Source organism: Bos mutus, chromosome 27 (assembly GCF_027580195.1).
Source record: "Bos mutus isolate GX-2022 chromosome 27, NWIPB_WYAK_1.1, whole genome shotgun sequence".
NCBI lineage: Eukaryota > Metazoa > Chordata > Mammalia > Artiodactyla > Bovidae > Bos > Bos mutus.
The window spans coordinates 11,492,754-11,519,433 of record NC_091643.1 but is presented as its reverse complement, the minus strand read 5'-3'; the positions used below and the strand labels follow the sequence as shown (position 1 = coordinate 11,519,433).

The following is a 26,680-nucleotide window of genomic DNA, read 5'->3' as shown; positions in this document are numbered from 1 at the left end:
TCCTCTGGTTTCCTGATTAGGGATCGAACCCAGCACTCCTGCGTTGGGAGTGTGGGTCTGGACCACCAGGGAAGTCCCAGTTATCTGTTATATATTAATGAGCCTGATAAAGATGTCAGTTGCCTCAGTTCCTAGGGGACGATTTTATTGGCTTGACTCTCCTCCTGTGAAGGAGCCCAGTGCCCTGGAAGGAGCAGTGGAGCGATGTTTGGGACAGGGGTGTTGCCCGATTCGCTCATCTCACTGGAAGGTGGGCAGCCGTTAACTGCTTCTCCTGACCTTTATCTCATCAGTGGGCAAGTGTTGGCCAGGAATCTCGGGTTAGGCCAGGTTGGCATTTAACTCATTTTCTGCTGCTGATCAGTAGGCAAACTCCATGCAAAGTCCCTTTCTTTCTAAAGTTTCACTTTTATCATGAATTAAATATTTAACATATTTTCACCTGCAGCACATACTTGGGAACTTACAAGACATCTAGATCATGTAAAACTTGCCTCTTTTACTTTTCATTATGAACCACTATTTTCTTACTTGGATTATGTGAAGCCATGTTTTGGTTTTGTTTGACGTGTGTGTGTGTGTGTGTGTGTCTGTGTGAAAGGGAGAGAGAGGAAGAGAAATTGATTGTGTGCACACATAGTTTTGATTTGCATTAAACAAAGTCTAGGAAAGAAGATGAAGCAGGAAGCGAACATGAGAAAATGTTCTGCCTCCCTGGGCGTCATGATATATTTAAACTAGCCACAGTTGAAAATAAGAACATTCAGTGTATGTAGGATTATAGCAATGTAACAATATGTTGCTGGCTGCAGTGTAAACAGATGAAATAATTTTAGAAAGCAATTTTGTAATGGGTGTCAAGAGTTATAAAAGATCATAACCTATGATCTAGTCTTATTATGACTTGGAATTTATGTGGTATCCGAGTGCAAAAGAAGCACAATGTATAAAAACATGAATTTTAGCATTAGAAAAATTGGATATCATCTAACTGTCTAATCATGGAGACATGGTTTAAGTAAATTATAGTAAGTCCAGTCCAGTGATGTTATGCAACCATTAAAAACACTGATTATAAAGACTGGGTAGGAACATGGAACATGTTTATGATATAATTGAAAGTTTTAAGAAGGTTGATTATGTGGATAGGGGCATAAAAAAGCATGCATAAGTGTAAACGATTGGCTGGAGTGATTTTTTTAATGCCAGCATTGTTATATTGTGAGTTTTGCACTACAAACGGAGAACGCTAGGGAGGTTGGCGTGCTTTGGAAAGAGAGGGCACTGAATGGGGTGTTCCGAGGTCCCTTCCTGCACACAGTTTGTCCTCCGTGTGTTGAGCTCCCTGCTAGGTGGTCTTGGTATTGAAGGTGGAGGGGCTGGCCTGAGTGAATGCTGCCTGGTGGTCTGACCCAACACCGAGAATACTTGCCCTGTTGTCCCAAGAGATCGGACCAGTCATTGTCTGGGTGAGGGTCCCAGGATACGGTGTGTATGTGGGGGTGCAGCCTCTGGGACGTATCTCCCAGTGTCGCCGTTTACTCATGATTTTTACTTTGGGGAACTTGGTTAAAATGAAAAGTTTACAGGGCAGACTAGACTGTTACACCTGTGCAGTATCATGAGAGCTGGAGAGGATGTTTTGAAGGGGAGAGAGTATGTGCATTTTCATCAAGGCGTCCTGCCCCCTTATGGACCTCGGGCTCTTTCTTCCCTCCAGGCCAGATGGTTGGGGCTGGGCCAGGGGCGTGGGGGGCTGGGGGCAGAGTGAATTGTCTTTGAGGGGCCTCTGTGGGAAAAAGGGGAGCAGCCCCTGGAGACTTGGTTGATGATGGAGGCAGGCTGAAGAGGTAGGGAGAGGGGCTTTGGAGCCAGGGGCAGCCGGCGCCCTGTACCAAATCTTAGCAGCGGCTGGGACGAGGATGTGCTGCCAGAGGACCAGGCTCAGGACCTCAGGTCTGCATGTCACTTCTGCGTGGGTTGATCCAACCACATTTCTGTGATGCTTTGTTCTCCTGCCGCTCATTCTGCGTCCCCACCACCCCCACCTCCCACAGGATGATGAGCTCTGTGACTCAGCTGCTTCTCAGGACATCTGAGCAGCTTTTTTTCGCTCCCCTCCGCCGCCTCCCCAGGCTAGAACCACACTCAGGAGATACGTAACCAAAATTCTTCTTTTTCTTATCTTGCCTTTTGATCCCTGTAAGTCTTCTCCCTCCCTTGAAAAAAGTGATAGTTAGTCAATCGGTGATGCTGGACTCTGTGACCCCTTGGACTGTAGCCTGCCAGGCTCCTCTATCCATGGGGATTCTCCAGGCAAGAATACTGGAATGGGTTGCCATGCCCTTCTCCAGGGGATCTTCCCGACCTAAGGATCAAACCTGGGTCTCCTGCATTGCATGCAGATTCTTTACCAACTGAGCCACTGGGAAAGCCCACCCTTGGATCCATGCAAATGGGCAGCCCCTTGTTCACAAATGTTGATGGTGGAAAGAGTTTCTTCTTTGGCCTCTGACTTGGGTAAAAGACATTGATTAATCCTGTTGGCTAAAGAGGGGATATTGGAAAGGAAGCGTGAAGACAGATGCCAGTATTACCAGCTTATTGGCTGCACCCAGAAATGGTCGACTGTGTTATCTGCTGCAGTTTATACCCTTCCTCTTAGAGATGTCCCAGGAATGGTGACAGCCCCGAAGCCCCCGGAATGTCTGTCGCTGTGGCCGGGCTGGCATCATGGAATTTGCTGAGCTTTCCTGGGGGATGGGTGTACACTCACTGCAGGGCTGACCCAGCCTTTCTGCCCGGGACTCCTGAGTTCCCCTGATTCCCTGGGGGAAGCTGCATCCTTTCTCAGGGATCCATCCACTTCCTCTCCAACCAGCCTCTGACCTCTCTCTGCCCATTTGACCTGGCGTCTGCGAGACTTGAAGTCCCTCTTGTGGCGTTCGTTCCTAACCGTTGGCTTAAAAAGCCCATCTCATCTCCCTTTCCTGAACCCACTGCCGGGCCAGTGTGAGACTAGGGCTGGGATGGAGGCTTAGTTTGGGAAGCTGCCCACAGGGACCTCAGACCACGTGATGCAGTGTGTGCGGGGAAGGGGGTATCTCCCCCACCCCCACTCTTGGAGTCCCTCTGCCACTGTGCTGCTATTTCCTTCTCTGTCATCTTCTAAAACCTCTTCTTTCCACTTTTTCTCCTTTTCTCATCTCTTCTTTTACTCTCTCTTTCTAGCTGTGCTGTTTCGTCTTTGTCCTGTTTCCCTGCCCACTATATTTTTTGTACCCCATCATTACTTACCGAGTTACCACCAGATCTCTGACCTGTCTGCCTCCTGCCTGAATCGTCTGCCCCACATCCCAGTTTCTGCCTGACCTTACCTAGAATCTGGGATTCGCTCTTCCCTGGCATCTTGGTGTGTGAGCAGAGTATTTTTTTCCCTTGGGACAGCCTCTCAGCTCCGCAAGGCCCCTTAGAGAGTCCATCACGGCATCATCAACATCCTTAGAATCCGCCTCACCTTTTGGGAATGCGTGTCTCTGCCTGTGGGACTTCCCTCCTGGCCCGGAGGCCTGCGGGTGTGGCATCTCGGCTCACAGGCTGACCCAGGGTCTGCAGGGCATGGCCTGAAGCCAGCCATCTCTCCTCTGAGCTTAGTCATAGGCTCGGGGCCATGGCGGGGCTTGGGTCAGGGTGAATTTTGCTTTGTTGGAGCCAATGCCATTCTCTCAATTCATCCCACCCTCTCCTTCCCCCACTGTGTCCACAGGTCTGTTCCCTGTGTCTATTCAAGAGGGACCAGGGGTGAGTGGCGTCCGTCCCCGAGGGTCTGACAGTCGCGTGGGGTTTTCTGACCCCTGGGTGTTGCATCCCACTTGTGCAGTAGGCTGAGCTCTCAGCTGGGACGTGCCTGCCTGTTGGAGGGCGCTTATCCTCATGGGGAAGAGAACAGGGCTTTTACTTCGGCTAATCAGACAGGAGGAAGCCAGGATTGGGGAGGCCCAGGGCGCGGCTCGTCTCAAATGGCTGGACCCTGTTCTGCAATCAGGGGAGGTGTTTGCAGATGGATGTTCTTCTGCTCCCTCACTCTTCCAATGGCAAATGGCTTCTGGGGAATAGTGAAGTGAAGGAAGTGAGGCTGGGGCTGAGGCCTCTGGGGGCTGCTCTCTGCACCTGAATTCCCAGCAGAGTTTATCCAAGTATTTGTACTGGAGCTTAAGTCCTTTCCGGACTTCCCTGGTGGCTCTGCGGTAAAGAATCCATCTGTATTGCAGGAGATGCTGGAGACATGGGTTTGATCCCTGGGTCGGGAAGATCCCCTGGAGAAGGGCATGGCAACCCACTCCAGTTTTCTTGCTTGGAGAATCCCGTGGACAGAGGAGCCTGGCGGGCTACAGTCCACAGAGTTGGAAAGAGTTGGACACGACTGAAACGACTGAGCACTAAGTCCTTTCTGTGATATTTTCTTTACATATAAAATTGGGTTGTGACCTACTTTACAAGGCTTTTCTGAAAAGTGATAATAATGCCTAGTGTTTATCAGTGCTTCATGTCTGCTGAGCATTTCAATTCAGTTCAGTCGCTCAGTTGTGTCCGACTCTTTGCAGCCCCATGGACGCAGCATGCCAGGCTTCCCTGTCCATCACCAACTCCTGGAGCTTGCTCAAACTTATGCTCATCAAGTTGGTGATGCCATCCAACCATCTTGTCCTCTGTTGTGCCCTTCTCCTCCTGCCTTCAATCCTTCCCAGCATCAGGGTCTTTTCAAATGAGTCAGTTCTTTGCACCAGGTGGCCGAACTATTGGAGCTTCAACATCAGTCCTTTCAATGAACACCCAGTACTGATCTCCTTTAGGATGGACTGGTTGGATCTCCTTGCAGTCCAAGGGACTCTCAAGAGTCTTCTCCAACATCACAGTTCAAAAGCATCAGTTCTTCAGTGCTCAGCTTTCTTCACAGTCCAACTCTCACATCCATACACGATCACTGGAAAAACCATAGCCTTGACTAGATGGACCTTTGTTGGCAAAGTAATGTCTCTGCTTTTCAATATGCTACCTAGGTTGGTCATAACTTTTCTTCCAAGGAGTGAGTGTCTTTTAATTTTATGGCTGCAATCACCATCTGCAGTGATTTTGGAGCCCCCCCAAAATAAAGTCTGACACTGTTTCCACTGTTTCCCCATCTATTTCCCATGAAGCAATGGGACCAGATGCCATGATCTTCGTTTTCTGAATGTTGAGCTTTAAGCCAACTTTTTCACTCTCCTCTTTCACTTTCATCAAGAGGCTTTTTAGTTCCTCTTCACTTTCTGCCATAAGGGCATTATTATCCTCATTTTACAGAGGCAGAAACTGAGGCCTGGAAAGGTTAGACAGTTTGTGGCCACACAGTCAGTTAGGGGCCAGAACTGGGAATAGAACTCAAGCCCCTGACCCAGGGTCTGGGCTTACACTCTTCGTGAGTGTGAAGATGCTTCGCACTCTGCCTGGCACATAGTGGAGCCTCAGCGAAGTTAGTTGAATACACGTTAATGGATTTTGATGACCATTTGTGGAACGGAGTTGGTGGACGTTTCCAGAGTCTGGTTGGGTGGGATGTTGGGGGCCCTGGGGAAGGAAGGATGCCCGTGGGAGAGGGTGCAGGCCTCCCTGCTGGCAGAGGTGAGTCAGCCAGAGCCAGGCACCCGCTTCGCCCTCTTTCTCACAGCCTCTCCTTTCCGCCCTCCTTCCACGCAGGGTGATGTGAGCAGAGTCCAGGAATGCCTTATGTGGATCGGCAGAACCGAATCTGTGGGTTTCTGGACATCGAGGAGAATGAGAACAGCGGCAAGTTTCTGCGGAGGTACTTTATTCTGGACACGCAGGCCAACTGCCTGCTCTGGTACATGGACAACCCCCAGGTGAGAGGTGGCGTGGGAGGGCACAGGGGCTGCCCGGTCATCACTGGGGGTCCTCTCTCTCCGGCAGCACAGCCTACCGGTCGGAAGGCAGGGGAAAAATCCCACAGCACACATACACACGTACAACACACACACACAACACATACACAACTTACACACATAACACACAAAATGTACACACAACATACACACATAACACACATAACACACACAGTGCACACACAACACAACACACACAATATACACATGTAACACACAACACACGCAACAACACAACATACAAATATAACATACAACACACACATATAACACATACCACACACATGTAACACACAACACACAACATACAAATACAACACACAACACACACACATACAACACAACACACAACATACACATATAACACAATACATACAACACACAAATACAACACACACATAGCACATATAACACAAAATATACACATGTAACACACAACACACGTAACACACAACACACACAACAACATACAAATACAACACACAACACATGTAACACACAACACACAAAAACAACACCCACACATACAGCACAACACACAACATACACATATAACGCACAACACACACAACATACAAATACAACACACCACACACCACACAATACACACAACACACATGTAACGCACACAACACACACAATGTACACACACAACACACAACACACACAACACATACAACATACACACGCAACACACACAACACACACACATACAACACACACATACATGGACAAGAAGCCACCCCAGATTGTAGAAAAGGAAGCTTGTCTCTCCTACCCCTTGGGGATCTGGTGTCTTTTCTCACCATCAGTAATTTTAAAAAATTTCAATGTATTTTATTATAACTCTCTATAGTTTAGTTTTTAATTATGGCTATCATTACAACTGGCTTGCAGATTTCCAGAAATGTAAAAATTGACTCCCGTGAGCCAGAATGAACTGACTCTGTCACAACTATGAAGTAGGTATTGTTATCATGTTTTACAGATGAGAAGATAGAGCTTCAGAGAGATTATTTGCTCTTTTTTAAAAATTAATTTCTATTAGAGTATAGCTGCTTTACAGCGTTGTCTCAGTTTCTGTTGTACAGCAAAGTGAATCAGCCATACATATACATGTGTCCCCTCTTTCTTGGATTTCCTTCCCATTTAGGTCACCACAGAGCATTGAGTTGTGGCCCAGTGGTTAAAATTCCGAGCTACCAATGCAGGGGGTGCAGGTTCAATCCCGGTTGGGGAACTGAGATCTAGCATGCCGTGCAGAACAGCCAAAAGATTAAAAAAATTTTTTTTATTAAGTTACATTAAAATTTAAAAAAGAGAAAGGATGCAGGAATTTCACCCTTGCAGAAGTCCAGCAGAGGCTGGCAGGGCTGGATTCTGGCTCTGGGCAGCGCTTCCTCTTCCCTCTAGGCAGGGCTGCGTCTCGTGGCCACTCCTGCTCTTCCAGTCTGGGGCCCCGCCCCAGCAGAGAATGTGACCTGGTTCCCCGAACTGGACAAAGGTTGGACCTGTTTGGACCCAGGGTGGGAGATGACTTTGGGGGCCACCCAGTTTGCCACAGATGAGAAATGGAGGCTCACATTGCAACTGCCTTTGGCAAGCACGCAGCGGGACTGGGTGCCTGGCTTAGGGTTTCTGAGGGGGTCAGGCACCGAGACGGCGCCTGAGGCTCTTTAGTGCTGTGCCTGGAATCCCTCGAGTCATCACTAGTCTGGGAAAAAGTTGCCCTGCTCCTGACTGGGGATCTCAGGTCTTTTTTTTCTGGCCCCGTGAGTGCTCTTGGCTCTTTCCTTCCTGCTGCCCTGGATGGGATGGGGCCCCAGAGCCTGGCATGGCCCCTGGACCTGGCAAGGTCATGGGTCACGGCCGTGTTGGGGTTGGGGGCTGGAGTGTGGCTGAGATCTGGCTCTCGTTCAGAGATTTGGGAAGAGGAGAGGCTGATTGTTAGGAGAGGGCTTTGTGCCGTAAGATGTGAAAGTACAAAATATCCGGGGGCTCGCCCACTAGAGACCTTTGGCATGTGTCCTGTGGATCCTATGGCTGAGAGAAAACGCTATAGATACGGACAACCTACTCAGGTCACTGCCACCAGCTGCCTTCTCCCGGAAAGTTATTGTTGCTCAATCACTCAGTCGTGTCTGACTCTTTTGCAGCCCCATGGACTGTAACCTGCTAGGCTCCTCTGTCCATGGGACTTCCCAGGCAAGAATGCTGGAGTGGGTTGCCATTTCCTCCTCCAGAGGATCTTCTTGACCCAGACGTCAAACCCATGTCTTCTGGCCTTGGCAGGCGGATTCTTAACTGCTGAGCCACCTGGGAAGCCCCTTTCAGGGAAAGACTTAACTTTAAATAGAAGCCCCGTGGTTCACCCACATCCCTGGTAGCCCTTCTGTGGGCGTCTTTGATTTAACATGCTGAGCGTGCAGAGCGAAACCCACACATAGTCTCTCCCATTCTGGGCGGACCGGGAATGCTGGCCTCCTAGGACGTGTTGGTCTTGGGTTTGCCTTCGGGCTCTGCTGCATCATTTTCCCGGCATTGCTCTGCACGGGTGCCCATGGCTGGGGCAACATGTCTGCTGGGAAAGGAAGTAGCATTTAAGTTGCTGCCTCCCCACCATGAGAGGGATTGCAGTCAAGTCTTGGATGCCAGTAGACTTGGCTTCTGATGGGCCAGGGCTGAGCCCTGGGCTGGGGTCTCTGGGTCTTATCCTTCCCCTTTTCTCTCTTTGTGTGCCTTCTCCTGCTCACCTGTCTTATTAGCTCAGGGGATTAGCTCTTGCTTCCTACTAGGACTGTTCTTAACCCAAATTCGTGTGCTTGGGTGCGATGGGAGGGAGGCTCAAGAGGGAGGGGCTATATGTATACTTATAGCTGATTCATGTTGTTGTATGGCGGAAACCAACACACCATTGTAAAGCAATTATCCTCCAATTAAAAACAAATGGGAAAAAAAAAAAATTCAGGTGCTGGGGGAATCCTGCCCAGCTCTCTTCCCCTGAGAGTGGATGGATCACCCAGGACCACCGGGTCACCGTCTCAGATCTGGACTGTTGCCAGTGCTCAAGAGTTCCCTGGCTCTGTGCTGCCCTCTGATCGGCTGTCTGTGGTTCTAGAACCTGCAGTTCTCTGGGATGCTATGCCTCGGGCCTCCTTGCCGGGGTCTCTGGGGTCCACCTCTGAGGCTCTTCCCACCCTGCCCAGGGCAGCCTCCTGAGCCTCTCTGACCCCTTGCACTGTCAGGATGCTCTCTGTGCTACAGCCTTCTTCGAGTCTGGATTACAAATAGAACTTGTGGTCCCTGCTCGGGATTCTTTACATTTTCCCTGGAAGCAGAGGTTTCAGCTGGCTGGCAGATGCCTAAAAAAGGAGAGACTTGCTGTGACATAGCAATAGTTCAGAACACCGTACTTCAGTTGTTAGCTTTAGCCCTTAATTTGTGTTAATGGCCAGACAGCCATCCTCTCTAAAAGCTAAATCTTTTTGTAAGCTGTAAAATGGTAGAGTGAGCATTTATTACTATGTGCCAGGCACTATTTATTCTAAAGACTTCTTTGGGTTTTTTTTTTTTTTTGAGTATATGCATGATTTTGGGCTTCCCTGGTGGCTCAGATGTAAAGAATCCATCTGTAATACAGGGGACCTAGGTTTGATCCTGGGTCGAGAAGATGCTCTGGAGAAGGGAATGGCTATCCACTGCAGTATTCTTGCCTGGAGAATTCCATCGACAGAGGAGCCTGGCGGGCTACATGTAGACCATGGGGTCACAAAGGGTCAGACACAACTGAGCAACTGACATGTAAATACATGATTTTATTGCATAATAGTTTGTAGACACTTTGGATACAAGTACTCTAGGATCTTTTCCAACAGTAACAGAAAAATGTTTTTATTGTCTTTGCCTCACTCTCAGACTTATGCTTTTATTTTTTATTTAAATTTTATTGGCATATAATTAATTTATAATGTTGTGTTAGTTTCAGGTGTATAGCAAAGTGAGTCAGTTTTATGTATATACACATGTATCCACTCTTTTTTAAGATTCTTCTTTCATACAGGGTCGTTGGGTTTTCTTTTCATTCTGACAGGTCTAGTTGGCAGGCATCACTGTCCTCATTCTAAAGGTGGGATGGGTGAGGCAGAGAGGGGAGGAAGTTTGCCTGTGGTTATGTCATAAAGTGGCTGAGCCGGGATCCTAATCCCGGCTATCTGACACCAGCTCCCCTGCTATTATGGCTGAGGCAGTCACCTTAGTGTTGCTTGGGAGGAAGGAGAGCTTGCAAACGTGAGTCTCTGATTGAGAAAAAGAAGCCAGGGCACTCTCAGGGCTGGGAGGTCCTAGAGGGCATGTGCTTGTCTGGCTTTTGATCCCCAGTGTCCAGTATTTGATAAATGTGAGCTCATTGAATGAATGAATGAATGAAAGAGGCTGTTAAAGAGATGCCTTTGTGAAATGGAGAGTGTCCAACATTGCTCTCCTGGGACTGTGACAAGAGCCTGTACCACGTGAAAGTTCTGCAGAGTGAGATGAAGCAGAGAGCAGGGGGTCAGAAAGAGAGGGGTGGAAGGTGATCCCCAAGAGCAAAGCTGGGTAAGGTTGGTCTTTCCCTATGGAGAGGGACACTGGGGACCGTGTGTCATCACTGAACGTCTTAAGTTTATAGGGAAAAGGAGACACCTGCTATAAGAGTTTCGGTATTTAACAAGCTGGTTTTTTTCTGAAGCCAAGTCTCTGATCTTAAACTCAAGCCTGCTTAAACCCCTTGGAAGTCTCTGTTTTTACTACCACTGCTACCAGTATCACCAGCTGCAGTTACATTCACTGAGTGGGTGTGGTATACCAGCCATTGTGCAAAATGCTTTGCATGTTATCTCGTTAAGGTCCTCTCAGTAATCCTGGGACGTGGGAAATCCAGCATTTCCTCTTCAAGGTGCAGAGATGGTCAGCAGCTTTGTTCAAGGTCGTGCAGGTGGTAAACACAGAGCCAGGTCTGTCTCACGCCAGTGTTTACCCTCTTCACCTTTTTAAACAATATTAATTTGGCTGCATGAGATCTTTCAGTCGCGGCATGCAGGCTCTGAGTTGTGGCGTGCAGGATCTAGTTCCCTGCCCAGGGATAGAACCCAGGCCCTCTGCGTTGGGAGCTCAGAGTTTTAACCACTGGACCACCAAGGACCATCACTGGTCCCTGTATTCTTCACCTTTGTCTGCCTCTTTCCTCCTGATACATGTGCTCAACCCTATGCTGATGTGGAGGAGATGACGTGGAGGGGAATTCAGAGAGGTCTTTGCCACCAGAAAACTTAGGTTTAGTTGGCAAGATGAAAACAGCATACATAAAACTACAGTGGTAAAAATGCCAGTCCGTCTTTACAACAAGGTAGCATGTCATTGGACTTCCCTGGTGACTCAGACAGTAAAGAATCTGCCTGCAATGAAGGAGACCTGGATTCCATTGCTGGTTAGGAAGATCCCCTGGAGAAGAGAATGGCAACCCACTCCAGTATTCTTGCCTGGAGAATTCCATGGACAGAGGAGCCTGGCGAGCTATATAGTCCATGGAGTCGCAGAGAGTCTGACACAACTGAGTTACTAACACGCACACACACACACACACACACCATGTCATTAAAGTGAACAGCCCAGATGCCACTAGTTTGGGTGCAGGAGGAGGAGTTGCAGTTTTCCTCTGTGCTGCTGGTCCAGGGAAGATGGAGGGCCTGGAGGTGGAGTCTCAGATGGAACATTCCCAGGCCTGGGAGACGAGAGATCAAGGATCAGGTTCTGACTCTGGCCCTGAGGTGTTTTGTATGTTAGGTGAGTCATCATGGGCCCTTTGGGTGATCCTTAACCCGGCCTTTCGCCCTTCCATTTCCTAAGGGACTGAGACTAGAGTGGGATCTTTGAAATTCAGCATCATTATTTATCACATATTTGCTAAATATGTCCCATATGCCAGGCACCAGCCTAGATGCTGAGGCTGCAACAGCACCTAAGACAGAGTCTGGGCCTTTTGTGCAGCTTGCACTGTAGGTGAGGAGACAGAGGATTAGATAAAATTGAGGCAGGGAGAAAACTTCTGGGCCCCCCTTCATGGAGGGGTGACTTAGATCCAGGTCTGCAAGGATGAGTGAGGTTAGAGTTGTAATCGCTACAGGTGATTCACATTTGTTGTGCATTTTGCTGGTTGAAGGGTTTGCACTTAACAGTAGCCTGGAGTGCTGCAGTCCATGGGGTCGCAAAGAGTCAGACACGACTTACTTAGCGACTGAACAGCAACAATCTCATTATAGAGCAGGGGTGGCACCCAGGAGGAAAGGCGAGCTTGCCTGCTTCAAGGGCGTTCAGGGTTCTGAGTTCCCCAGAAGACCAGGACTCACCGAAGCTAGGATTCGTGGCAAGCTCTTTATTAAGAAGAGAGCTGGCAACAGGACAGGGAAGGGGAGGGAGCAGATGAGGGCCCGTGCTCCCGCAGAAGTTGGCAAACGATGGGCTTAGCCTTATGCTCTGGGGGACTCGAAGTTGTCCCAAGGAGGCTGGCTTCAGCACCCTCCAGAGTGGACTGTCAGGGTTCCGGCCCTCTGCAGGTGGACGGAATGAGTTCAGTAGCTGAGGATAGCCCTCAGATGCAAAACAGAGATAGGAGGCCATTGCCGCATCTGCTGGGGAGGATTGGTCGTGGGTGTGTGTTCGGCGGGTATGTGTGCCAGACCAGGTACAGCCTTGAGTGCCTGATAAAGAGTCTGGAATCTGTGTGCTGAAGTATGCAATCAAGTTGCTTTTAACTCCAGACAGAGGTGGCACCAAACAGGTAGAGGATGAAACCCATTAGCTCTAAAGGACCCTATAAATGGAAAGTTTCAATATTATTGATTATGGCCCCTGACTTGGTTCATGCATTTAAAAATCAATCTGCTGACAACATCCAGGACACAAATAATGCCTGAATAGGGACAAACATTGGCTGGATTTCCTGTCAAACATTACAGTGAAGTCATGGCAGGTTATTTTACTTTAATGTTGATCCCTATCATGACAGAAAAGGAGAAATTCCTTCGTTAGGCTGCTCTACTCTGTTACTGACTGATGTTTCAGTTGCATGGCAACACTTACATTCCGCTCTTGTGATGCCCATTTGGATAAGTAATTGCGAGACTAAATTATATGGCCCTAAACAAAGGATAAATCGAAGCATGAAAAGAGTATTATTGCACGTAGACAGTTGTTCTTGTCAGATTTACTCCATAGATTGTGTTTTCTCTCTTTTGCCAAAAAATAGGCAGATGCTCTGAAGCCTGGTAGGCTGCAGTCCATGGGGTCGCACAGAGTCGGACACGACTGAAGCGACTTAGCAGCAGCAGCAGCTCTTATTTTCCAAAGGCCATGATGTGAATTGTGGATCACCATAGTATCCAAAAAGATGACCTCTCTCCTGGTAACTCTTGGACCCTGATAAAAGCCCTTTGCTTTTTTTTTTTTTTTTTGAAGCTGAAAGCAATTCTTTCCTTTGAAAGGGACGGAGAGCTTTAGCTGTATTGACATAAAGATGGATATTTGGCAGCATTTTAGTAGAAGGAATACCGAAGAGTGGTAGAAAATGATATTAACATATACTATGGCATGGACAATAATTTTGTCTTAAAGGCTAGGCAGAAATTGCCATGTTTAAAAACTTGTGCTTTCTGTATCAGAGTCCTCCTTGAGCAAAATTTCGCTGAAATCCAACAATATTCAAAAGATTTGGGGGGAGTATACTACTTTATTAACATTTAATTTCTTTACCGAGAGTTCAAGTATGTACTCACCTTATGTTCAGATTTTTGAAATGAAGGTGAAATGGAGCAACAGCTTTAAGGTTGCGGTGTGTTGAACGCCGCATAGCATACTCACCAAGGACGCGATCTAGGGGAGTGCTGTGACTATGCATTTAGGAGCCCAAGTACAGGGAACAGCCCTGGAATCTGAGGAAAAATGCACCATTCAAGACTGAACAGAGGCCCTTCGTTGCTAACAGAATCTCCCCTTGACTTCAGACTTGACACAAACCGAGGGAGTCTGTCAGGGTACAAACCCCACTGGATTCAGGACGAGCAGTAACAGGACAGATTGGTTCATGCCAGTTCAGATTGAGGGGGCCAGTCTGAAGCAGGCAGGGGTGGCCGGAGGCTGGGAAACGTTGCAGTTCAAGTCCAGGAACGGTAGATGGGAACAGCCGTTCTTCTGAGCATTGCTGATTTCAAACAAGTTCCGAACAACGTTTAAAAGATTTTGGGGAAATTCGCTGGCTGTCCGGTGGTTAGGACTCAGTGCTTTCACTGCTGTGGGCCCGGGTTTGATCCCTGGTAGGGGAACTAGGGTCCCTCCAGGGATTTTATGTGGCTTGGCCAAAGACTTTTGCATGATATGCTGAACCTATGAAAATGCCAAGAACCAGGAAAATAACTTGCTTTTAAAAATGGCCAGTACACACACATGGTATATAATTCAAAATCTGGGGGAACTGATTTAGTGACCAGTCTTTCCCTCCCACTCCTGGATCCCAGTCACGTGTCCCCCTAACCAGAGGCGGCCAGTGTTTCCACGTTCTTGTGTGTCTGTCCAGAAATATTCTCAGCATATAACTTTCTTGGTGTAACTTTCACACTGCATAGCATACTCACCAAGGACGCAATCTAGGGGAGTGCTGTAACTATGCACTTAGGAGCCCATGTACAGGGAACAGAGTGTTTTTTTAGGGGACAGAGTGTTTGTAATGCATGGATTTTATGTAATTGGTATATTAACTATCCATGTAAACACATGATTTCAAGGGTTAAGTGGAATTTCTGGCGTGCTTTTGTCCATTCTGGGTTAGAGTAAGAATGCAGAATTCCTTTGGGAAAAAAAATTCCCCAAAGAAGATTTCAAGCAACAGATCTCACTTTTTTTTTTCCCACCAAAATGCAAATTCTGCTTAGGGTAAATTATTAAGAAATTGATGTTTTAAGAATTAAAATAGTGTAGGGACTTTTTGAGACTTAGCATAGAATACTGTAAGTGCTCTATGTGCTTTCTTTGGTAATGTTAGTCATTTAGAAAGCTTCTTGTTTTTATAACAAGATGTGCTTTGTTTAAATTAAAAAGAAGTAAAAACTAAGAAGCACTTTGGGACAATTGTGTTAGTCGTTTGCATTGAATTCAGTTCAGTCGCTCAGGTGTGTCTGACTCTTTGCAACCCCATGGACTGCAGCACGCCAGGCTTCCCTGTCCATCACCAACTCCCGAAGCTTGCTAAAACTCATGCCCATCCAGTCAGTGATGCCATCCAACCATCTCATCCTCTGTCGTCCCCTTTTCCTCCTGCCCTCAATCTTTCCCAGCATCAGGGTCTTTTCAAATGAGTCAGCTCTTTGCATCAGGTGGCCAAAGTATTGGAGTTTCAGCTTCAGCATCAGTCCTTCCAATGAATATTCAGGACTGATGTCCTTTAGGGTGGACTGATTGGATCTCCTTGCTGTCCAAGGGACTCTCAAGAGTCTCCTCCAACACCACAGTTGAAAATCATCAATTCTTTGGTGCTCAGCTTTCTTTATAGTTCAACTCTCATGTCCATACATGACTACTGGAAAAACCATAGCCTTGACTAGATGGACCTTTGTTGGCAAAGTAATATCTGTTTTTTAATATACTGTCTAGGTTGGTCATAGCTTTTCTTCCAAGGAGCAAGCGTCTTTTAATTTCATGGCTGCAGCCACCATCTGCAGTGATTTTGGAGCCCCCCAAAATAAAGTCTGTCACCGTTTCCATGGTTTCCCCATCTATTTGCCATGAAGTAATGGGACCGGATGCCATGATCTTAGTTTTCTGAATGTTGAGTTTTAAGCCAACTTTTTCACTCTCTTCTTTCACCTTCATCAAGAGGCTCTTTAGTTCCTCTTCGCTTTCTGCCATAAGGGTGGTGTTATCTATGTATCTGAGGTTATTAATGTTTCTCCCTGCAATCTTGATTCCAACTTGTGCTTCGTCCAGCCCAGCATTTTGCATGATATACTCTGCCTATAAGTTAAATAAGCAGGGTGACAATATACAGCCGATATACTCCTTTCCCTATTTAGAACCAGTCTGTTGTTCCATGTCCAGTTCTAACTGTTGCTTCTTGACCTGCATATAGATTTCTCAGGAGGCAGGTCAGGTGGTCTGGTATTCCCATCTCTTTAAGAATTTTCCACAGTTTGTTGTGATCCACACAGTCAAAGGCTTTGGTGTGGCCAATAAAGCAGAAGTAGATGTTTTCCTGGAATTCTCTTGCTTTTTCGATGATCCAGCAGATGTTGGCAATTTGATCTCTGGTTCCAAAGAATGTTCAAACTACTGCACAGTTGCGCTCATCTCACATGCTAGCAAAGTAGTTTGTATTACTGGTTATTAAAATCCAAGCAACTGAAGAGACAAGCCAAGAAGCTTAATAGAGGTTTTACTAATGTAGAACCGTGGTGATGATTATTCTTAGTTTTCTTAAAACTTGTTTTTGGTTATATTGTTGTCAGGCTTTGCTTTAGGTTGGAACCTTCAGTGTTCATTTTGTGTATCTGTTGTATACATCTATTTTTATATAGTTGTTTTGTATAGTATGTTTATTTATATACAAACAAATATATTTTTTATTATTTTTAAAAATGCCTCTAACACAAAGCAGGTGATTTCGCATTTGTGAGAAGTTCTGAGTATCAGATTCTGCTTCAGAATCCATTGTGTTAGTTATATCAGCCAAGCCAGGACAACTTGATGAACTCATTAAGCTGTGTGTGAGGAAAAAACATCCCCTTTTCTGAGCCTCTGTTACCTCTAGCTCTGACATTGTTGCTGTGCAGATAAATGAATAGGAGAGTGCTCTGACAAACTCTAAAGTACTACTTTAGAGATGCTACTTGTTCAGGTTTGTTCTGCCAGTAACGTCAGGAGGTACAGGGAAGTGGGAGGGCCTGGGATTGAGGATAACAGTGAGGAATTTGTTCTAGCCCTTCCCACGGTATCTGCAGGGGTTGGTGTGGGGGGAACAGAGAGGAGGGGTCAGATCTGAAGGCTGTCTGAAGCAAGTCGGTGGCAGGCTTGGTGACTGACCCAAGGGTGAAGTAGAATAGTCAGCGGTGTGTTACCTGGTTGACTGGGAGAGAATGTGGAGTGGCTGATGGATGTGAGGAAGTTGGGAAGAGAACCATTTAGAAGGGGGAGGGGATGTGATGATGGAGTTTGAGGTAAATGGGCTGGAGGCTGAGTTGAGCAAAGGGACAAGGAGACGGCTTGTTGAACTGAAGATTTTGGCACCATGTCTATGGCCATCAGTTGGTGTCTTGGAGCTTAAACGTGTCCAGGGGATTAAATAGAGCCCAGGCCTTCGACCAAGTCTGAGGTCACTATCACCAGCCTTGGAAGAGGGAAGTGAGGAGCTGGGGGTTGTGGTGGCCAAGAGACTGACACTTCATGACGTCCATCCTGGCTGAACCGGGGCTGGCGTGTGTCCACTAGAAAGAGTCAGCCAGATAAGAGCATGAAAGCCTTACCCCAGTGCAGCCATTTACGACACACGATTGACTTTTTATTTTATTTTTATTTTTACTATTTGTTAAAATTCAAATTACTTATTTTTAAATGGAGTAAATTTAAATTTACTTATTTTTAAACCAATATTGTGTTGGTTTCTGCCATATATCAACATGAATCAGCCATAGGTGTGCATATGTCCCCTCCCTTTAGGACTGACTTTTTAAAAATGCTTATTTGGTTGCACTGGGTCTCAGCTATGACATGTGGGATCTAGTTCCCTGACCAGGGATCAAACCTGGGCCCCCTGCATTGGGAGCTCACAATCTTAGCCACTGGACTGCCAGGGAAATCCCAGGATTGACTTTTCTTGAAGGGAAAGATTGAATGCATATTTAACCTGGAGAATGGAGAGAGGAGCTTTTCACCTTTCCTCACAGCGTTCTCATTTGGGCTTCCCTGGTGGCTCAGATGGTAAAGAATCCGCCTGCAATGCAGGAGATGCAGTTTGATCCCCGGGTCGGGAAGATCCCCTGGAGGAGGGCATGGCAACCCACTCCAGTGTTCTTGCCTGGAGAATCCCACGGACAGAGGAGCCTGGTGGGCTACAGTCCATGCGGTTACAAAGAGTCGGACACGACTGAGTATCTAAGTCAAATTGGTACCAGCAGCTGGAACTCCTGAGTGAGGGGAAGACATGTGTTGCTCTCAGAGCATCTGGTAAAGCATCGCCCATCCACCTACCCACCCAGAGCTTGGGAGTATCTTGCTTACTTGCCTTTGGGTCATTCTCATGCCAGGCCAAGGCTGGGATGTGGACAGAGGGCGTTAGGGTCTCCCCCTCCCTCCGTTCCCATCACACCACCCTGCTTACTTAGCAAGTCTTGCTGTTCTGAGTGTCTGTGTCTGGCCTTGACTGCTGGTGGTTCGAGTTGTGGTTTTAGTCCATGGGCGGCCTTGGTGGCTCATGCCCCGGCTGTGGAATTCCATGTCCACCCCTTCCTCCTCCCTAGGTAATCTTGGGCCAGCTGGTCCTGTCTGCCAGGCACCCGGGAAGCACAGAATAGAAGGCGAGAGGGGCCAGCCTCTCTCCTTCCCCCTGCTCACTCTCTGAATCCTGGTCTTTTGGAGTTTGGCATCCAAGAGCCAGTTTGACTAGTTCCTGCCCTGCCCAGTTTGGGCAACTGTGTAGGGCCTCTTGGTGTAACCCTGCTGGTCCTGCTCTTGTGTTTACCTTTCGGTGATAATCAACTTGTAGATGCTGAGCAGGTCCTGGTTGACGTGAAGAACTGCCTCATGGGAGGTGACCGGTATAAAGGATGGTTCGTGGGATTTGAGAACCAGGCAGGGTTGGGTCAGAGTCCTCACGAGACTACTCAGTACTTGTGTGACTTGGTTAGCAACTTGCGTCACCTGCTCCATCCTGAGTTTCCTCATCTGTGAAATGGGGTTGTCAGGGTGAAGTGGAGTGACCTTGCGCAGCAAGCCTGGTGCATAACAGACTCAAAATATTTGTCAGTTTCGCTTTCCTTTCTCTGGCTGTGCTTGACCCCAGGAGTAAGGGGCTCTGTCTGTCTGTCTTCACTTGACTCCTTGGGGAAGTCATTTTCCCAAGGTGAGGCTTGGAGGGCTCCTGGTGAATGACCAGGCAGCTGCAGAACCTTCTAGCGCTGACGTTCCCTGAATTTAGGAATCTGGAGATGGGTCTTCTGGTTGTTTCTGTGTTCCCATTACTCTCACTAGAGGATGGGGACATTTTTCTCTTTTGAGAAGAATCAGCATTGCTTCTAGAAAAAAAGGCTCCCCCGGGAGGTACGCCCCATCTCTGTGGGCACCTCCATTCCTTCCTTGGTGTTCAGCCTCCTGCTTCCCACTTTCCGTAGTGGGCGCTCCCTTTGGGACCTTGGTGGCAGGAGAACCCTTGAGCAGAGAGCAAGGGTTGGCAGTGTCTTCATGAAACCATCTGGCTTCAATAGGAATGTGCCCTGTGCCCTACATTGTTCTAGAAAATTCAGAAGCCCCAGAAATGTACAGGCTGCTCCTGACTCCCAGACACCGAGCGGAGCCCTGGGATCTCCCCCCAACCCCACTCTGTCCTTGGCCCCGGGTTCTTCCTCTTCCCTCTTGGAGCTGCTGCAGCCACAGGGTGACTCTCTGGGCCGCAGCTGGGTGTGGCCTCTCTCCCCAGCTGCCTGGGCTCCAGCGCAGAGTCAGCAGGCTGGGTGGTGTCTGCAGCAGGGGTGGGGGTGGGGAGGAGTCGGGGTGGGGGGGGGGGGAGGACTCAGACCTGGCTGTGCGAGCTTAGAAACCTGTCGCTGCCAGGGCCCCTACCCTTTATGTTAAAACCCTGGGACGAAGTGCAGGCATTGAAGTGAAAGTTGCTCAGTCATGTCCGACTCTTTGTGACCCCCTGGACTATACAGTCCATAGGATTCTCCAGGCCTGAACACCAGAGTGGGTAGCCTCACCCTTCTCCAGGGGATCTTCCCAACCCAGGATCAAACCCAGGTCTCTCACATGACAGGCGGATTCTTTGCCAGCTGAGCCACAAGTGCGGGCATTACTTGTGGACAAATCTCTCCAGCTGATCCACACGGGCAGCCTCCCCATCAGCCTCTGTCTTTACTCCTGTCTGCTCAGAGGCCCCTGGTCCCCTCCCTAGTTCCTTCCTCAGTTCCTTCCCCCAGGTCCTTGACCCCCTTCTCCTCGGGGCTGTCTCCTTTCATGCCTCCTGCACCCAGTTCCTATCCACAGGAACCGCACCCCTCCACCCCCCTCCCAGGACAGGGGAACTGCAGACTCAAGTGAGACCCAAGTTCAAACTTGAACGTGTCTTCCCAAGGACACAGTGTTTCCCAGTGGAGAGAAGCTGTCCTGGTCATCTAGTGTCACATGAGTGTGTGCGTGTGTGCTCAGTCGCTCGGTTGTGTCTGACTCTTTGCAACCCCATGGACTGTAGCCCACCAGGCTCCTTTGTCCATGGGATTCTCCAGGCAGGAATACGGGAGTGGGTTGCCATTTCCTCCTCCAGGGGATCTTCCCGACTTAAGGGCTGGTTTGGGAACTTAACCACCATGCAAATTGTGTTTTCATTTAAAAATCAAAGAGTCTCCTGGGTAGAGGAAGAAGACTCTACTCTTGTCCTCAGTGTGCTTAAAATCTAGCAAAAAGAGACGTAAAGGCATAGTAAAATACCCTCCAGTATAAAACTCAGGGCTGGGGGATTCCCTGGTGGTCCAGCGGTTAATTCGGTGCATTCACTGCCAGGGGCACGGGTTCTATCTCTGATTGAGGAACTAAGATCCCTCAAGCCACCAGGTATGGCGAAAAAAAAAAAAAAAAAACAGGGCTAGATTTTGTCCTGTAAACCAATTGTTCTCAAACTTGGGCCCATTGAGGGATCACTTGGGGACATTTAAAAAATGTGCATGTTCTGGGAATTCCCTTGGTAGTCTAGTGGGCTGTCACTGCTGAGGGCCCAGGGTTCAGTTACTGGCTGAGGAACCAAAATCCAACAAGCCATGTGGCAAACAACTCCAGCACGTTCTGACTGCCTTCCAGTTGATTTTGATTCAGTGTTTTTCGGGTGGGTCTTTTAAAACAAGCTCCCCAGGAGAGGGTGATGTGCATGCATTCAGGGAGGGGGCGGGCAGGCTGCTGTCAGATGATGCTGGGATGTGCTGCAATTCGGCTTCGTGAAGGCGGGGCCTCCCGTCCGTCCCCTGGAGGAGATGGTGCGTCCCTAGGTGGGCTCTGACACCCGGCCCTCCCCAGTTGCAGGCTCCCAGCGTTCCTGCCCGGACATCTGGCTGCTTAGCTCAGGCAGCTGGCACAGTCCTCCCGGACCTGGAAGTGTCCGGCCTGGAGCTGCCACTCTGGCAGCGAGCTGTCACCATTCAGGTCCAGCGATCGGAGTGGACACCACACCGTTAGTTTGGATCAAGCCTCGGTGATCCTGGGTGATCCTCTTTTCCCCCCGTCACTCACTTCCCCCTGGGTGAGGAGCACAGTTGGGGGTGGAGCGGGGGAACTGCATTTTCAGACATGCGTCAGATTTTCCTGGCCTCTGGTGGTGCAGGGAGGTGCCTGTGATCCTAGGAGCAGGCAGGCAGAGGGAGGACCATGGTGAGGGTCTGGGGACACCTCTACCCTGGGCTTGCTGGGCTGGGAGAACGACTGTGTCCTCTTCAAAGCCAGAGAGCTGAGAGCAGCCGGGGCTGAGGGTGGACCGCCCTCCCTCCGGAGGGTGGAGGGGAGATGAAGTCGTTGCAGTGGGATGGGTTCATATCTGGCAGGACGTGTGGGTTTGTGTCTTGAGTGGCTCCTCAAATCCCACTTGATCGCTCGTAATTCCAGCTAGGGCTCTGGAGGCCTCCGGCTGTGGTCTGGGGTGAGGAGACTGAGTTGGGCAAGAACGGCTCCAAGACTTGGCGTCTGCGTCTGGTAATTAGCGCCGCTGGTCGGGGATGGAAGCTGCCCTGGGCTGGGCGCCGCTGTTTACCCTTATGTAACTCTCACAACCAGCCCAGGAAACAGGGCTGATGAGCCCCATCTTCTAGGTAGAGGAACTTGCCTGCGGGCCTAGGACAGTGATGTCTAAGCTAGAATTCCAGCCACTTAAGTTAGACATGGCAATATGCTGCTTCTAGGGCTTCGGGGTGGAAGTCAGGAGAAGCCGAGCCAGGTGTGTGACCTCGGGCAGGTCCCCTCAACACACAACTCACTTCCCTCAAGTACACAACAGGGGCTGGGGGTGGGCCAGGGGGCCAGTGTCCACGGTGGCTGGTGGCGGTGTGTCCCCGGGGCTGTGCAGATGCAGCCAGCTGTGGGCAGCCTCTCCCTGCAGAGCTGTCTGCCTTGGGTGGTTCACAGCCTTCTCAGAGGCACTGTCAGCTGCTCACTGGCCTTTTGGGGTGCTGTGTTTCCTTTTTGGAATCGGATTTAGGGGGTATAGATTTCCCTGGTGGCTCAGACGGTAAAGAATCTGCCTGCAATGTGGGAGATCTGAGCTCGATCCCTGGGTGGGGAAGATCCCCTGGAGGAGGGCACGGCTATCCACTCCAGTATTCTTGCCCGGAGAATCCCATGGACAAAGGAACCTGGAGAGGCTACAGTCCATGGTGTTGCAGAGTCAGGCATGACTGAGCGACTAACACTTAGAGGTACTAGGCCTATCTGTGGTTACCCAACAGAGAGTTTTCTTTTAAAAAAACCAACCAAACAATGCAGTCATTATGTAGTTTAAAAAATGTGTAAATCCAGTCGTCCATATTCAAAATGCTGATTCAGATACTCAAGGGCAGCTTTTAGACTTATGGCCTCGTTTGCAAAAGAGAGGAGATGTCCTTTCTGGATCTCTTTCTCTAAATTTCTAGGGCTCTGAGAATCCTTTTATCGCGGTTTTATCTCCATCCATTTTCTTATGAGTAGGAAGCTTCACACACTGCCTTACTTCAAGTGATGCCTGTGAATTTAGGTTGTTGCACTTGGAAGGACTCTTCCCTGCTATCTAAGATATTTCTTAAGGGCAGGCTCCTGGAATGACAAGTCATCCCACTGTTGACCCTTTAGGAAATTTACTAGATAGTGAAGGACCGGGAAAGCCTGGCGTGCTGCTGTCCATGGGGTTGCAAAGAGTCGGACATGACTGAGTGACTGAACAATGATCTGCAGCCATTATTCTAGATTTGCCTTTGTTTATTGCTTAGAGATGACCCCAGGTCTTCAAAATAGGGGCTCCCAGGTTATTCTTTGAGGCTTACGGCAATAGTTTAAGAGGTCACCAGGAGCTCAGGTCCCGTGGGAGTGGATTCGCCAAGTTATATGTGAGAAACTGTCCAGCTGTGATTTCTAACCACGGCCGTTTCTTTGGTACGCTCCCACCCCTGTGTTTTCATCCCTTCATTTCTGACAGTGGAGCAGTTAGAGAGCCAAGAGACTGTGTCAGGGTAGAATGTTGCCAGACAAGGTGCCTGTGAGTTTCTTGATGTTGCATTTATTTTTTTTATACTGTACAGATACCATTCCATTTTAGTACTCATACCTGCCCTTTGAAATAGACTGAAGATACATGTTTTTATTTCCTTTTTTCCCCCTATATTGTGTTACTCTGTACCATATTTATTAAGAAGAGAATTTGAAGTGTCATCAAACAAGATAAGCCAACAGGGATATCAGAGCAGTCAGGACAATATGTATTTTATTTTATATATATATATATATATATATATATATATATATATATATATATATATAAACTAGCTAACACTTGTTCAGAGTCATAAAGATGACTATATAACTCTAAACAGGGACAATTCCCAGTGTTTTTTAATATTTATTTACTTTATTTATCTGGCTGTGCCGGGTCTTAGCTGCGGCACGAGAGAGCTTTAGTTGTGGCACGCAGGGTCTTTTTCTTCTTTAGTTGTGGCACGTGGGATGGGTTCCCTGACCAGGGCTCGAAAGACCCCTGGATTGGGAGCATGGAGTCTTAGCCACCAGGGAAGTTCCTGCAAGTGGTCTTGTCTATTAACTCATCCTTAGAACTGTCTGGTGAGGTAGGTACTATTATGATCCCTGTTTTTACAGAAGGGAAAACTGAGGCTTAGAGATGAAGAAACTTATTCACAAAGTGGTGGAGCCCCCACTTTTAACCACTGTACTAGAATACATCTCTGAAATAAATGAGGCTAAGGGAAATGTTAAGTCCACATACCGTGGCAAGAATTATCACTGTGGTGAGGTGAAGAAAGGTAAGTGACTAGAGAACAAACTTATGGGGAGATGGTGGGGGAGGGAATAGTTAGGGAGTTTGGGATGGACATGTACACACTGCTGTATTTAAAATGCATAACCAACAAGGACCTACTGTATAGCACAGGAAATTCTGCTCAATATTCTGTAACAACTTCATTGGGAAAAGAATTTGAAAAAGAATAGATACATGTACAATTGAAGGGCTTAGGGCTTCCCAGGTGATCCTAGTGGTAAAGAACCTGCCTACCAGTGCAGGAGATGGTAAGAGATATGGGTTTGATCCCTGGGTTGAGAAGATCCCCTGGAGTAGGAAATGGCAACCCGCTCCAGTATTCCTGGAGAATCCCATGGACAGAGGAGCTTGGCAGGCTACAGCCCTTGAGGTTGCAAAGAGTTGGACACGACTGAAGGGACAGCACGCACGTCTGTATAATTGAATCACTTTGTTGTACACCTGAAACGAATACAACATTGTTCATCAGCTGTACTCCAAAATAAAATCAAAAGCTAAAAAAAAAAAGTAAGTGACTAGTCAAGATTGCAAAGCCAGAAAGTGGCATCAACAGAATGAGACTCTCAGCCTTCCGTAGTCCTGTATCCACTGCCTCGCATAGCATCCTTCTTCAAATGCAAAACCCATGTCTTTCAGAACCTGGCAATTGGGGCAGGAGCTGTCGGATCTTTGCAGCTGACCTACATCTCGAAGGTAATGTCGGCCTGGAGCTCTGGGACTTCATGGTTTGTAAGTAGGTATAGTATCTAAACTAGAGGAAGCACACACCTTGGGCATCAGCTCCTGGGGGTGTTGCTGGGCTATGATGTGCTCCCCATGTGCCCGTGGAAGCCTTTAACTGACCGGGGCCGGGTGGCCTGTGGCAGCAGGTTCTTGGAGGGTGGTCTTGCAGCCTCTCACTTCTGGGACCCATCAGTCAGTGATACTGCCATCTCCTGCAAAGGTGGGATGGGAGGTGGGTGGGCAAAGACTGGGACATGATCTTTTTTTTTAACTGGGACCAAAAGGAACACAACCACAGCAGCAAAAAACCCAGTGACTGTAAAGGATTCTCTCAAAGTGTATGGTTTGACTGGCATGGCTCAGAAAGCGTTGGGGCGGCACTGAAAGCTTATCCATGGGCGGGACCGGATCACTGTGGAGGGGAGCCTGGGAGGGCCCCAACCACTCAGCAGCCAGAGAACAGCTGAAGGGGCTGGCAGGCCAGCCGACAGCCCATCCCCTGGTCCAGTCTGCACAGAAGAGGCGAGAGCAACCCCTCTTCTGGGCTGAGACCTGGGTGGGGCCTGGGGGGCTCCAAGTGGATGGTGCCCACTCGTAGCTGCTGAATTCAGCTTTGTGTAGTGGCTCCTCCTTGGAGCAGGCACCGGCGCTGACCTGTGATGCAGCAGTGATAAAAAAAAAGGCCGGGGGATTTAGAGCCTTGCTAGAAAGAGGAACTGTTTGTCCAGCAAGGAGAGCCAAGTGGCCCCCAGCCAGCAGCGAGGTTCTGGAAGGCCCTCACTCAGCCCTCTTGGGGACCTCGGCTTCCTTGTCCACATTCTCCCCTCCTCAGGGGATGGGGCTCTGATCTGAGTGGCTCCTGTCCATCTCATAATAAGCTTTGGGGGTCCTTGGGCAGCCCTCCCATCTCAGCTGGGCCAAAGGGGAAGGCAACTGCAGGGGTTGCAGGTGGGAGTCCAGCAGAGAAGACTGGGTGCAGGGCAGTGTTTGGGAGCCTTAGAGCGAGGAGGGAAGGACCGGGAGAGGGGAAGGGCTTAGGAAAGCAGGCAATTTGCATGCTTTGTGGTCAGAATGTGGCTGGCTCCCGGAGGCCCCTCCGGCCAGGGCCCTGGGCCCTCCCCTCTCCTGTCCTGTCCTGTCCTGTCTTGCTGTGAGCTCATTAGGTCATTTCACTAGGAGGTTGGAAGAGAGAGAATTCAGAGAGCAGGGAGCAGAGAACCCCAAGATTAATGAAACTCTAAACCATCTCCCATTTGAGAGGGTTTTTTTTTTTTTTCTCCTTCCTGATGGGAGAAGAGGGACTACAGTCTCTTGCAGAATCGTGATTTATAAATGCAGCTCGGATGAGGGTTTCTCGAATTCTCGGCTTGGGAGGCTGCTTCCTTTAGCAGGAGGGACCTGCCTTGTACCCTCCGTGGAGGGGAGAGGCAGGCGGGGATGGGTTTTGCAAAACCCACAGCTGCCAATGGGTCAGGTTTCTCGGAGAGGAGAGCCTTGAACTGCTTGCTGCCTGACCCGGTGCCAGAAAGCAGGGGTTTTCCCAGGAAAAAAAAAAAACAAAAAAAACATTTAGCCTGTGCTGGTATCAAATTCGGGCATTCCAGGTTATTTCTTGTTAACCCCTAGGTGTCCTGTCCCCGAGGAACCTGTTGCACCAGCAGCGGCAGCCTGGCCGTAGTGCGTGTGGCCTCCGCTAAGGGTGCTCGTCCTTGTGGGCTGGTGTTGG

The 26,680-nt window shown here is 48.7% G+C and overlaps 1 protein-coding gene across 3 annotated transcripts in view; it reads left to right on the top strand.

Moving 5' to 3' along the window:
* Positions 1 to 26,680, top strand: part of PLEKHA2 (pleckstrin homology domain containing A2) — a 64,482-nt gene that overhangs the window by 7,787 nt on the left and 30,015 nt on the right. For all 3 annotated transcript variants that reach the window (XM_070364391.1, XM_070364392.1, XM_070364393.1), the window contains exons 2-3: positions 5,737 to 5,900; positions 24,868 to 24,924. In XM_070364391.1, coding sequence (XP_070220492.1) covers positions 5,760 to 5,900; positions 24,868 to 24,924 — 198 coding nt within the window. In that variant the 5' untranslated portion in view covers positions 5,737 to 5,759. The remainder of the gene's footprint in view (positions 1 to 5,736; positions 5,901 to 24,867; positions 24,925 to 26,680) is intronic.